Source organism: Rhinoderma darwinii, chromosome 7, assembly GCF_050947455.1.
Source record: "Rhinoderma darwinii isolate aRhiDar2 chromosome 7, aRhiDar2.hap1, whole genome shotgun sequence".
In the NCBI taxonomy this organism is placed as follows: Eukaryota; Metazoa; Chordata; class Amphibia; order Anura; family Rhinodermatidae; genus Rhinoderma; species Rhinoderma darwinii.
In genome coordinates, this window is record NC_134693.1 from 21,795,238 (window position 1) to 21,809,972 (window position 14,735).

The 14,735-nt window shown below is 39.2% G+C and overlaps 1 protein-coding gene across 2 annotated transcripts in view; it reads right to left on the reverse strand.

The window, feature by feature from the left end:
• Positions 1 to 14,735, reverse strand: part of COL24A1 (collagen type XXIV alpha 1 chain) — a 227,094-nt gene that overhangs the window by 81,695 nt on the left and 130,664 nt on the right. For both annotated transcript variants that reach the window (XM_075832949.1, XM_075832950.1), the window contains exons 18-24: positions 13,820 to 13,873; positions 11,172 to 11,225; positions 7,194 to 7,247; positions 6,915 to 6,968; positions 5,904 to 5,948; positions 2,821 to 2,874; positions 1,506 to 1,550 (exon numbers count right to left, since the gene is read on the reverse strand). In XM_075832949.1, coding sequence (XP_075689064.1) covers positions 1,506 to 1,550; positions 2,821 to 2,874; positions 5,904 to 5,948; positions 6,915 to 6,968; positions 7,194 to 7,247; positions 11,172 to 11,225; positions 13,820 to 13,873 — 360 coding nt within the window. The remainder of the gene's footprint in view (positions 1 to 1,505; positions 1,551 to 2,820; positions 2,875 to 5,903; positions 5,949 to 6,914; positions 6,969 to 7,193; positions 7,248 to 11,171; positions 11,226 to 13,819; positions 13,874 to 14,735) is intronic.

The following is a 14,735-nucleotide window of genomic DNA, read 5'->3' on the forward strand; positions in this document are numbered from 1 at the left end:
AAGAAGAGGATAAAGAATATTACAATATACAATGATGAAAAAGCTGCAATGCGGGTACAGGTGTTACGGAAACATCTATCAACTGCCCCCCCCCCTCTTTTCATGTTAGAATATCCAACTTTAGATTATACAACTGTACTGAGTTAAGGTTACAAAATATTTTTACACCTGCATGTCATCACTTTGGAGACTGTCATGATGATCATACTAGTACCCCTAAATGTTTTTGAAGAAACATGCTGGAACAGAACTAATATGTCCTTCTCCAGCCCTTATTATAAGTCTGCTCAGATATTGCTTTCAATAGTCGTCTTCTGATCAAAGCATTCATGGTAAATTAAGCATACCTAGAATTGTACAGATAAAACATTTCCCTTAATAACAGAAACATGGCAGATCGACACTTCCTATGGGTCGCAGCTAGAAAAATGATTTGGTATAAGCACGCACGCTACGGACACATTCTGTACAGATGACACAGGTGACAACTGGTTCTAATTTCCTGGTGTTGATGTTGAAAAATGACTTTCTACTTTTATTCTTAATTCCCTTTAATATTTATTGTGAATACTTTTATATTTAGAATATAGTCTTTGTATGCTCTGTGTTTGTCTCGTCGTATGCGGTTTCTCAATACAGCTGGTGTAATATCGGCTGGCTCGTGAATGGAGCTGCAATACCAGGCACAACCCATGGAAAAGAGTGGCACTGTTCCTGGATAAAGAACAAGCAGACCTTTTATTCTAAGTTGGACCATCCCTTTAAGTTTATCTCTATAACTCTATTGTGGTAGGGACTTAGTCTTTGATGAAGGGAAATTGACTGTATCCATATAGCGTCTCTGACTGTGTCATATATATATTATAAACCTACAAAAACAAACATTCCTTGAATGCAGAAGAATAAACAACGAGGCACTAAATAAATTGATAAATACAACTTACAAACCACCAGATCCACATGACATTTTCCAGAGTAGTTTAAAAAAAAAAAAAAGAATTGCTTCTCTGACACATACATGATTACCCATTCACTTCCGTCCTCACGATTCCATTTTCTTTATAAACTTGGATTTCTAAGCATCATAATTTTAACCATAATTTGATTAATTTATATGTGTTTGCAATACTTTTACCTTTCCAATTCAGTTTGTCAAGGTTAGGGAATGTTTACTTGCAGCAGATTTGTTGCAGAAAATTCTGCGACCGAATATCCGCTCCATACATCTGAATAGGGTTGTTTCGGCAGCATGTGAATGGATTTCTGCAAGACCCATTCGGATGAATTGGACAGCTGAAAAAATTTCTGAAACCAATCTGCCGCGTGCGAATATAAAGGCGCAAGCGGACCCTGTTTTTTGTGTACCTGTAGAAGGGGAAGTAGATAGGACAACCCCATCCGCTATAAACTCTTCCAAAGAAGTATTATCTGCCTCTAGGTCCCCGAAACATTGTAGGAGATGAACAATGCCAAAATATTTTCCTAATAATAATACCACCACCTACCAGTTCACCACCTTTTCCGATGTTTCCTATATCACCAACTTCACCCTGATGATAAAGATAAAACCACAAATGTCACATGGAACATTTAAAGTGAATGTGGTCTTTTTAGGCCCAAATTTCTGTGCTTATTAATTCCTTAATAAATCCATTGTATAGACATAGAGTTAATTGAAAAAAGTTCTGGTTGGCTGCAGTCACCACTATGAGGAGCTTAGGACCTTACTGCATACTGTTTTATTACAGAGTTTTATGTGTAAACAATATGCGATTTAAAGGGTAAATAAACTTTCCAAAAACTTTTGACACATCATAGTGACATGTCAGAAGTTTTGATCGGTGGAGGTCCGAACAAGGAGACCCCCACCGTTTGCCAAAATGAAGCGGCAGAAGCACTTAGGTGAGCTCTGTGGAGCTTCGTTTCTGAGGAAAGGTGATCAGAAACAAAGAGGCACAGCGCTCACCAGTGCACTTCTGCTGCCTCGTTTTAGCGATTGATGGGAGTCTCAGTGCTCGGACCCCAACCGATCAAAACTTCTGACTTCTTTTTTGAAAGTTTAGTTACACTTTAAACAATATATAGTAAGCTACTAATCTCTCTAATGGTGGTTGACGGCAGATATTTTTTTTAGAATTAAACTCTATGGCCCACATTTACTAAAACTGGCATATCTTACGTTAGACTAAGTAAAGGAGATAGTTGGAGTGATTTGTGCCAAATTTATTAAAAGGCGCGCACTACATTTCTATGTCAGGAGACCTAGATTTCTGCCAACATTTTTGCCATTTTCACCTCTAGCAAAATGCAAAATAAATGTTTTTTGCATGTTCTCTCTCTGGATACTCCAGTTTCCTCGGACACTAATTTGTATCCTATCCAAATTGTTCTTAGTGTATATGCATGTCTAAGAAATGATGGGCCCTATTTTCAGCAGGGCAGAGGTGATTACATACTCTCTACAGCGTGGTGTAATATGTTGGTACTGAATGGGAAATTAATTAATAAATATAAAAAATGTATTCGTTAAATTTGAAAAACAGCATGCAATTCTGAAAGTCTACAGCGTCAGCTTTTTTTTGTATACTTGACTTTACTATAAGACTTTGCAGCAGCTCGCTATTAATTAAAGACAGAAAATCTTAATTTCTCTTAAGAATTGGGCAGCCATAAAAGTCCATTGACATCACAGCCAAGAAATGCTGAGGAGGAGGAAGAGGAAGCTATTTAATGTCCCAGATGGTGATCTCATCCTGACTATGTCTGTGAGAATCTTAAAAGAAGAAGCTGCACTTTCTTGGTAACAGATAAATAAATCACCTTTAAGCCTTCTGGCCCTTGTTCCCCAGCGTATCCTTTACGTCCCGGTCTTCCCTGACAACAAATTAGAGAAAAAGAAGATATTTGTCATTTGGTTTTGTACATTTCCAATCCTGGTGTCCGTTTAGTTAGGTACATTACAACTTATCAAAGCTAAACCAGAGGGTGCAATTACACCTGCAAAATGCCCACCAATCAAAGGCGAAGTAGAATCAAGTCTTACCCACCTGACTCCCTCGTAACAGGACTCTCATTGATTCTTAGGAGTCAGGGCTGCAGGGAAGTGTGACAAAAGACCATTCTCGATTGCCTTCTATATTCTTTTTTTCCTCTGTGAGTAGGCCTTTTCACCCATGCAACAATAAGTTTTCCAGACCATTGGTAGGGAATTCGTTGCCACCTTTACCCCAGCTGGTATCCTATCAGGGCATCTTACACATGCAATAAACATATGGGTCTTTTCTAGTGACAGTTTCCTTTAAAAGAAAGGCCCCTGTCATCCTTAAAGGGGTTGACCCAGAATCAACAATTATCACCTATCCACAGCATAGCTTAAAGAGGCTCTGTCACCAGATTTTGCAACCCCTATCTGCTATTGCAGCAGATCGGCGCTGCAATGTAGATTACAGTAACGTTTTTATTTTTAAAAAACGAGCATTTTTGGCCAAGTTATGACCATTTTTGTATTTATGCAAATGAGGCTTGAAAAGTCCAAGTGGGTGTGTTTAAAAGTAAAAGTCCAAGTGGGCGTGTATTATGTGCGTACATCGGGGCGTTTTTAATGCTTTTACTAGCTGGGCGCTCTGATGAGAAGTATCATCCACTTCTCTTCAGAACGCCCAGCTTCTGGCAGTGCAGATCTGTGACGTCACTCACAGGTCCTGCATCGTGTCGGACACATCGGCACCAGAGGCTACAGTTGATTCTGCAGCAGCATCAGCGTTTGCAGGTAAGTAGCTACATCGACTTACCTGCTAACGCCGATGCTGCTGCAGAATCATCTGTAGCCTCTGGTGCCGATGTGTCCTCGCTCGTCTGACACGATGCAGGACCTGTGAGTGCATTCTAAGTTAATAGATGAGAGCGCCTCATTTAGGACCTCGAGATATATATATATATATATATATATATATATTCTCTCTCTCTCTCTCTCTCTCTCTCTGTTCAAAGCAAATAACCCCTTTAAATATTTTTATTATATAATATTAATAATATAATTAGACTACAATCTCATAAATCACATCATGGCAGCTGGCCAAAAAGGTCTTCCCAGGAGTTAATACTTCGTCATTATTTGATACACTATTATGGGTCAAACCATTTAGCAATGTGCAAACTCTGTGGTCAATTTGATAATGTCATGCAGTAAGGGTTTATTGAATACTTAAAAGTATTATAATAAGCAATATTTGTGTAGTAATACTAGAAAATGCAAGGATGCCCCAAAGTTATGTTAGTTTCAGGAGATTTTCTTTAACACAGCTTCAACTCTTACAACAAATGCACATTGTGACTGTCTGAGAGCAATAAATTGCATTTCAATAAATTATCTAGTATCTTCTTTGTGTGTCTTAGACACTGCATTTAATCTCTAGGGTTTATAAAATGCTTTTCAGTTTTTCCAATCCGTTCCAGACTGCATTTTACTCCACGTGTTTTTATGGGACATTATTGCCAGCCATAAACACCAGACAACCAATGATAATAATCAGAGACGTACTCAGTTACTTTGTAGAAATAGGGATGGGAACAGCACCACCGCCACTTTAAATGAGGATGAAAGAACGCAACAGACCGTCTTTCTGGGCCAGCCCCAGCCCACTCAAGGATTCACAGGAAGAAGAAGCGATGACGTCAGCATTCCAAAACAGTTAATCTTTTTATTGTCCCATAGTACAGACACCAGCAATGTCTCGGCTTTAAGTGAGCCTTTTAGTACACTGTTAGTTGTCACACTTTCACAGTATATCTGACCATGCCGCCGGCATGAATGGTTTGGTCAGCTTTACTGTAGGGCAGTGAACTATGTGAAAATGTAATGTTTATGTACGATACATACAAGATGTCTATCGGCAGTAAGAATGTAGACTTCTAAGACAGTGGTGACATTTTGAGTGTCAAAAATTAGAAAGTCAAGTGGCCTGAAAGATTATTCCTTCTAAAATTTGTCCAATTTGAATCCTAACAAGACTGAAGATGTGCTGAGCAGAACCGGCTGACTAATATAAGAACGGTTAACCTTCAGTTCCATGTTAAAGTATCAAACTAAAAACACAGAAGAAACAGAACTCCTTCACCAAGGAGTGTAACAACATGCACTCAACTGAGGAGGCTTTAAGAAAACTGTCTCTATAGTACTGATGAGCAAGACTGTCCATTGGGCGGGTCAAGCGGGGCCCATGCCCTGCGCTTCCTGGGCCCTGCACTTGTCACTGCCGCTATCACTCCATTATAGATACAGGGCCCCCAGTAGATAGCATCCACCATATTATACTTACCCTCCCTGCTTCTCTCGGGTCCTGTGGCTGAATGGCGTCAGAAGCCAGTGCTGCGCACGAAGGTGAAGAGGTCTCAACTCAGGAGCGGTGTCTGGGTAAGTATAATATGGTGGATTCTGCATCTATGCAGATCACATGGCATGACACAGACAGGGCCTGAGTGAGACACCGATTTTTGTGAAGTGCATGACGAGTTCCACCATTAATCCTTGCTCTGGACCCCAAAAAGGATAAGGACAGCTCTGCTGATGAGGAGTAAAAACTTCAAATCCGTGCGGTCTACAAATGGTGGTCTCTGGTTTGCCAGATATCCCTAGTCATGTTTCAAAGCTCTTTAATAGGTCAGACAATGGGTTGGACATTGGCTTGAAGGATATCTACTTATAGGGGGCACTAGAGAGACAGTTTTCTTCTTTCTGGCATAATTAAAGGCCCTAGTGTAAGGAAATCCATCAATATGTTCCAGATTTTCTTGCACTTAGTAATTTGGAAACAACTCGTTTTTTATATATAAGAATTGTATAATTAGTAAGGACCTGATTTCATTCAGACATAATACAGCACAAAGATGCTCAATAAACTTACAACTGGTCCAAAACCACCTGGGGGTCCTAGAGGTCCCTCTTCTCCCTGTAAGATAAAAACACGAAATAGGTTGATACTTGTATATAATAATTCGTGTATATATATATATATATATATATATATATATATATATAAAGCTGCTTCATATTAGATCTGTAACACTGAAAGATTGAGGCCAAGGCACAATAGTATGATTTTTTTTGGGCAGGTACGAACAGTCAGTGATCTTGCACCCCAAGCATTAAAGCGTGTGGGCCCTTTACTAACCCCTTTGGACATGATTTACTTGGTTTGGGTAAATAAATTGTATTTGAGAAGCACTTCTCACACTTTTTTTTTTGTAGCCCTTGCTCTTAAACTTAAGAGTGTTGTAGTGAAAAGGGGCCATAGGCCGTCCGGCACTGCCCTAATGGTGATATTTTACCATTTGGGCCTAAGCATATAGGTTTACAGACCACAATAGGCAGACATTTAAACCAGTTAGAGTCAGTAGAGAGACATTTGTTAGCCGCATATAGAATAGATACATACCTTTGTCTAGTTGCATGCAGCCATGCAAACTTCATTTTACAAGGTGATTCTAATGAGATAATGGTCTACAAAATATGAATCTTCACAGTACCCCGCACAGTGGGCAGATGAGAGGGCAGTTGGGCATGGAAAACGCTATAGGGACCCCAGTCCTTTACTTCTAGGTGGGGTCCTAGAGTTTGGACACCCACCAGTCATAATGTTGTGTCATATAAGAGTGACATACCATAAGATTATTAGATTGGGAGACCCATTTAAAAATGTGCCGTGGAGAGCTTGGTGCGATCTGGCAACTATCCAGAATCGAAAACCCTTTGTAATATATGCATAATTTCTTAAGAATTATTACATTAGTAATTAGTATCATACACTAGCGTAACAATTTGTTGAAGTAAAATAAGATTGTAAACTTCACAAGAAATTATAAAAGAATATAAAATGACAATAAATTGGGAATTCTTGGGGACACAGGTGGCTTACCTCTGAACCTTTTGGACCTTGTGGACCAGGAGGCCCTCTGTCTCCAATAAGACCCTAGAAAGAAATACTCATTACCACTGGCTTTTACATCAGTTATGAAAATCCACAGTTTACATTGAGCAATGTCCTCAAGAGTTGGCAAAAGTTAGGTACTTTATTACAGCTTTAAAAAAAAAAAAAAACACCATGGAAAATACACCTATTTTGGCAGGAATGTACTGTAGGTGTAAATGAGAGTGAAAACGCATAGTACACGATTTTAAGTAAAAAAACTTTTACCTTTGGTCCTTCAGGTCCATTTAACCCTGGCAAGCCAATGTCTCCTGGAAAGCCCTAGGTAAAAAATAAAAATACAACAAATGTGTAAAAAAATGAAGGACTACATAATATACTACCAATTATAGAAATGTGTTTAGTTTATATAAAATATTACCATTAATTGATTACCCACCCTTGGTTAAAATCTTGTTTTTTGTTATCTAAGTACGTCCAAAATACTGTTCTGAAAAATGTCAATATATCTTTATAGTAGTTGGAGCTCCACTTTTATGATACAGAGCTCCAAATCCCCTGCATACAGCCACCACAAGGGGGAGTATAGGAGCCAACTGCATATTGTTTATGAAGTGAAAAGAGTATGCAGTAAACCCCTAAGCTCCCTCTAGTGGGGGCTGCACCTAGCCAAATTTATATCATTGCACTTTCTGTCTATGCAGGGGTTATAGAGGGGATCTGTATCACAAAAACCTCAGATGACTATAAAGATATATTATGACATTTATCAGCATAGAACGCTGGATCTAAAAATGACATGGTGTTAAAAGGTGGAGATTCAGTTTAAGGTATAACTTCCAGTTTTATGATTTAAGTGTAAATTAAAGTGCACCTGTCTCCAACAATTCTGTGGGATCAGAGTCAAATTTTCACTAATGGATCCTAAAAGTACACAAACTTTATAATTGAAAGACTCTTCATCCAGTAGAAATCATGTTATAGTTTTGCTATAGATCCCACTTAGTTCACTCCACCTTAGTTTATTCTGGGATCACTAGCTCTTATCTTTCAAGATCGCTGTATTCTGAAATAATAGGTGGCTTTATTCCCCATACGGGCAAACGGCACTTGCTTTGGATGCAACAAACAAAGTGAAAGATTAGCTTTGTATTTAAATTTTATTTCACTTATTCTTATTTGATTTACTAGTTTACTATTTTTCTCTCTTCTGAATTGCTCTTACTAATTCCTAAATTTAATTTAATATATACGTTAGCTGTTAAAAAAAAAAAACATAAGAAAGATCAGGCCTAGGCTATAGGAAAAAGTAAATGAAGCAACTTCCTCAGAGTCTCCACCACAACATCCTAATCATATGCCACCATAGTATGTAATTTCACATTCAAGGGCTCAACAGATCTAGGAATTGGGGGGGCAGGTGGTTCAACAGACCCCATCTATACCCTTTTCTAATGAAGCACTTAGGATGCAGAAGGAAATTGCAATTTGCTCTTTTGTATCAGTCATCAGGACTCCATGATGAGTATATTGATCAATATATGGCACTCTTTTTCATGTGCTAAATGGCACTATTATTTCAGCACTGTATGGTACTTTTATTTTTGGACACTAAGGCTACATTCAGACGAGCGTCGGCTACCTCGGACCTGAAAAACTGAAGTTTTTCACCTCCAATGTGCACACGTGGGGGACGCGTTGTCACGGATCCCCCATAGACTAGAGTCTATGGAGGGATGCGTGACCCACAGTGAAATAAGACATGTCCTATTTTTTCATGGACCCTTCACACGCCTCTTTGAAACAATGTTCGTGTGAACGGCCTTATTGAAATACACGATTCCATATGACGGCCGTTATTTTAACGGCCGTCTGACGGACGTGATACAAACGCTCGTCTGAATGAGCCCTGAGTGGCACTATTATTTTAGCAATGTATGGTACTTTTATTTTTAGAAACCATGTGGCACTATTATTTGGTCACTCAATGGCAGTGTTATTAGGTTGACCTCTAAAGAGGCTCTGTCACCAGATTTTGCAACCCCTTATCTCGTATTGCAGCAGATAGGCGCTGCAATGTAGATTACAGTAACGTTTTTTTGTTTTTTTTTAAAACGAGCATTTTTGGCCAAATTATGACCATTTTTATATTTATGCAAATGAGGCTTTCTAAAGTACAACTGGGCGTGTTTAAAGTTAAAGTACAACTGGGCGTGTATTGTGTGTGTACATCTGGGCGTTTTTACTTCTTTTACTAGCTGGGCGTTGTGAATAGAAGTGTATGATGCTGACGAATCAGCATCATCCACTTCTCTTCGTTACCACCCAGCTTCTGGCAGTGCACAGACACACAGCGTGTTCTCGAGAGATCACGCTGTGACGTCACTTCCTGCCCCAGGTCCTGCATCGTGTCGGACGAGCGAGGACACATCGGCACCAGAGGCTACATTTGATTCTACAGCAGCATCGGCGTTTGCAGGTAAGTCGATGTAGCTACTTACATGCAAACGCTGATGCTGCTGCAGAATCAACTGTAGCCTCTGGTGCCGATGTGTCCTCGCTCGTCCGACACGATGCAGGACCTGGGGCATAAAGTGACGTCACAGCGTGATCTCTCGAGAACACGCTGTGTGTCTGCACTGCCAGAAGCTGGGTGTTAACGAAGAGAAGTGGATGATGCTGATTCGTCAGCATCATACACTTCTATTCACAACGCCCAGCTAGTAAAAGAAGTAAAAACGCCCAGATGTTACACACACAATACACGCCCAGTTGTACTTTTACTTTAAACACGCCCAGTTGTACTTTAGAAAGCCTCATTTGCATAAATATAAAAATGGTCATAACTTGGCCAAAAATGCTCGTTTTAAAAAAAACAAAAAACTTTACTCTTATCTACATTGCAGCGCCAATCTGCTGCAATAGGAGATAGGGGTTGCAAAATCTGGTGACAGAGCCTCTTTAAGAACTGGTCAACTATTCACCCTCCAAGATAATTGAAGTAGGGTCTCAATACAATGATTTGCCTAGGGGCTTACAGGGATTGGCCCTGCTTGACATATATATATATATATATACACACACACACACACACACATACATACATACATACATTCAGTATATGTGTTTGTTCATGTAGGAATAGAGGGGGGATTTATCAAAACCAGTGCAGGGCAAACGTGAAGTAGTTGCCAATAGAACAACCAATCAGATTCCACCTCTTATTTTTCAGAGTTGCCAACTACTCCACTTTTTGTTTGCACCAGCTTTGATAAATCTCCCCCAGTATGTTGCCTGTTGCTATATATGTTTACACTTAGTTCATGTAATCCATGGCAGGCTGTCCAAAGTCATTTGTGCATTTGGAACAAGTAATTAACAAGTAATTAATTGCTGGACACGATTACATATCACATCTATACACATACTTTATTTAGCAGGTTAGAACCATAGGGGAAAAAAAGTGCATGGGAAAATAACCAGACACAGAGTTTGCGGCCAGTATAGCTATGCCAATACCAACTTTTTCTAGTGTGAAAATTAGTAAATCAACATGACCTGGGAGGAGAACTTGGCTGAAGGAAAACTAATCAGGGATATTTTAAGTAATGTAAACTATATTGATGTGCAAATGTTTGACATACGCAGGAATATCAGCGGATTACTTAAACAAAGACTCAAACTATTATCCATCCCATCCATCAATGTTTTGAAGGGATATGGAATGATATACAAGAACTGCACTCATACTTAATTACTCCGAATTTCTTGGTATGTCTCTGTGATGTCCCATATGAATTGATAAAGTATGTTGCCATAAATAATGATTTAGAACAGAAATTGGCCCCAATGTCACATCTAGGATTGCCTGTGGTTCCCCTGCAGATCTGGCAGCATATGATGACTGTTTTACTATATTTTTTGACATTTCATGATTATATATCTACCCCAGACAAAGTCTCTACACCAAACCTATTGATATTTGCTTTGGAGAGGGAGACCTCATGGGGTTATTGAAAGGAAATCCAGAATACGGTTCACCCCACAGTCACTACTTTATCTCATCTATCTCCAGTTCCAAGAACCTCCAGACATACAACTGTGTAGATGATATCAGCAACTCTTGCACTTTATACTTTGTATTTTAAGTTTAGTGACCCTTAAAAGTAGTTCAAAGGTGGAGTAACAATATTTCAATGGATATTGTATGTATGACTATATTGTATATATGACTGGAACAGTTACCTCTGGTCCAGAGGGGCCCGACAATCCCTGTGGTCCACGATCTCCAATTTTTCCCTAAAATACATTTAAATAAAAATCATTAAAACTTCAGGGGAATGTCTTATTTGATATTACTTTCTATCTTCACTCCAATTGTTGTCCACGCATTAGAAGTGGCATAATGTTTAATAATTGTTACATCTCATTGTTTTTATGAAGCCATGTTATTTTTCTAAACCATAGATTGGTGCAACCGTAGAAAATCCTGTCTGTCTAAACTGCATGCTGAATGCTGAGGTTTGTAGGATGCAGACCTGTTCTGGCCTGTGGCTGTGTAGAGACGCAGAGATGCGCCTGGCTTATGAATGGTGGGATAGAAGGTCAAGGGCTTTCAGAGAAAAATATGCACATGGGCCCTGCCACATGCCTAGATGTGCCAGGTGCTAACACCGGCCCTGATCCTGGCAGTTTTAAAAAAAAAAAGGATGCAAGCCCTAGAAGATACAAAGGCCCACATTTATTAAGACTGGAACTTGATACGCCAGTTTAAAAAAATAAAAAAGGTTGGTTTTGTAGATTGAGATAAATTTATTAAAACGTGCAGGCCTCTACATAAATTTGGCACATTTTGGACTGTCCTAGTCAGGAAGTAAAATCTATGCCTGATATAAGCATGCGTAGATGTGGTCTAAAATTTGTGCCATTTTCTGGCTTAAGTATTAATAAATCTGTTTAAAAGCCATATGTCACGCCTACTTCCAGCAAACCACTCCCTCTTTTTTGGCATTTTTCAAAACTGGCTAGTGCCGAGAGAAGTCGCTCATTAAAAATGATGTGTGCCATCATTTGCAAATTTTTTGGGATCAGTTTATACCAAAAAGGGGCATAAAATAATTATTAAATGTGGGCCAATGTTTTTAATCAATGTTTTCAATCACAAAGTGGGGACTTAACAGCTTTATGCAACTTTTATGGGGTAAACAAGTCTAAAATTTTAACTTTTTTCCACTTTTGCCACTTTTGAAAAGTGGCAAGCAAAATGGGTGGGATATAGTCAGATATAGTCCATTTTTTGATCTTGCACTCCTCCCATTCTGCCCTGGGGGATTTTATTTAGTTTAATGCTGGATCCTACCATCCCCAAGTATATGTAGGCTTAGTCCCATTTCTGGGTGTATGTGCAGCGTAGGTTCCCAACTCATAGAGGTTGCCTTGTCGTGGCAGGTGGGCTCACACAATTTGATTAAAATCTGCGCTAAGAACCTCCCTATTGTAAGTAGATTTAGCAGTAATGCATATTTATTTATATTTAGCGGCTTAGGTGGCATTAGTGTTAGCAGAGTGCTGCCACCATTTTCTTGTGTGCTAGTCAGATATAGTGTTATTCCTCATGTACACACACGACTAATTATTCCAAAAATTCACCTGAAAGATACAGATATGCTTTAAGGTTTGTGTCTGCCCCTTGTAGTAGCTGTAGGTATATTCAATCCATATATCAGTCACTCTGACCCTTTTAACCTTGCAGATGAATCCACAGAAATGACTTAGTCACAAGTCCTCAGGATAACCCTGGTCAAATCAAAATTCATATAAAATGTTTCTTGGGAAGAATGATGGAACCAGATGTCAGTATAATCGCAGTTACAATCATAGGGCGGAAGGTTCACTACTACAGAAATTAAAAGATTACTCCCCGATAAGTGATGTCGGATCGGTGGGGATCCAACCACTAGGACCACCACCGATCCAGAGAACAGGCTACCCAAGTGCCCTAAGTGAATAGAGTGGTACTGCACATTCTCGGTTTACTAATCCATTCACTTTCTATGGGGCTGCCGGAGATAAGGTGAACAATTCTGAATTTGATGCTATAGAGGAGTGCTTCTCAAACTGTAAGGCGCCCCCAGTTGTTTGGCAAGGCACAGCTGGGGAGTCAGATGTGACTAAAGTGATATGATGAAAATACTTTTCTCTGCTTATACCAATCTATGGTTTAGGAACATAGGTGACTCATTGTATGATCCATTTAAATTTAGGCAATTTTTTACATTTTTGCATGAACTTTGATCACTGGTGAGGCCCCAGTAGTTTAAGATTGGGAAGCACTGCCATAGAGCCCCATCTAAATAACGAGAGTTACTGGCTATCTCCCAATTGTCTTATTGATTCTTTACAATGTTTCTTTTCATTTACCTCTTCACATGTAATAACTCTTTCATTGTACGTCTTTCTTAAATAGTCACCATTTTTTATCACATCTCCTAAATAATATAGACTATTGTCCTAATGAATGGACACCTAGGAATGCACCAAAAAATGCCTCTTCTCTGAAAATGTTTATAAGCCGAGCCGGTATTGAGCTCCGGTTGGAAAGACAAAATAAAATTGTTGCCAAGTATGTATGGTTATGCTTCTTGGTAAGTGATCAAATAGAATTTACGCTAGCCAAATAGCTCTCGAATTGATCAGCGGAATATCTGGCTGAATCACTGAGGTCTATTTGGACAGTCGAAAGTTACTTGTGATAATCTTTCACCCACACCATGCCTAATATTTATGTGAACTCTACTATCTAAGTGACAAGGAACAAATGACTGACAGATAAACATATTTCAATAGCATTCTTATTGTTGATCTTACTTGCAAACTAAAACAGGCTGACATACCGGGGGTCCTTGTTTTCCTTTCAATCCAGGAGGTCCTGGCAAACCCATAGCACCCTATTTAAATAAAAAGACTGAATTACTCAGAGGTATTGTTTAATGTTAACACGAGACTAAAGTAAAAAAAACAATTCGGTGTGAAATGACAGGGAGAAAGGAGCTTCCCTGATATACGGACCTGACAATAGGAGAAATAAAAAAATCCCAAAAGTTCATTAAACATAAATGAACTATACAAACAAACGAAATCAAATAATAAGCATGCTTCCAGATATAAATAACAGGCAGTACCATGACACCATCAATCATCATATTTAGAAAGGGTTAAAGGGCTTGTCCGGGATTAGCAAAAAGGGTCTACTTTTTTACCAAGAAACCGCGTCACTCATGCGCATGGGCTGTCTGGTATTGCTGCTTAGCACCATTCAAGTGAATAAGGCTGAGCTTTAACACCAGACATAGCCCATGGACAAGAATGGAGCGGCGTCTGGAAAAAAAAAGGCTGTTTTTTTCTAATCCTCAGTAAGGCCAAACCACCTATAACATCATAAAATAGTTCATTATTCTATGGCAATGATTCCCAACTTTATTTACATGGTAGAACCTCTGACAAATAGTTCCACTCCCGGAGAAATCATAGCTCAGATTTCTACATCGAAGCTTGGTGGTGGGGGGTGGGGGGGGGGGGGGATAAATCATTCTGTGATTCTATATTATGGTCAAGATTTAATAACTGCTTTGCCTGTCCCTATACCTAGCATCGATGTGGCTGAAATCAGATTGCTGTAACTACTGTAAACATGAGAGCATTTGTTGTTGTTGTCTTAAAGAGGCTCAGTCACCACATTATAAGTGCCCTATCCCCTACATAAGGAGATCGGCGCTGTAATGTAGGTGACCGTGATGCTTTTTGTTTAGA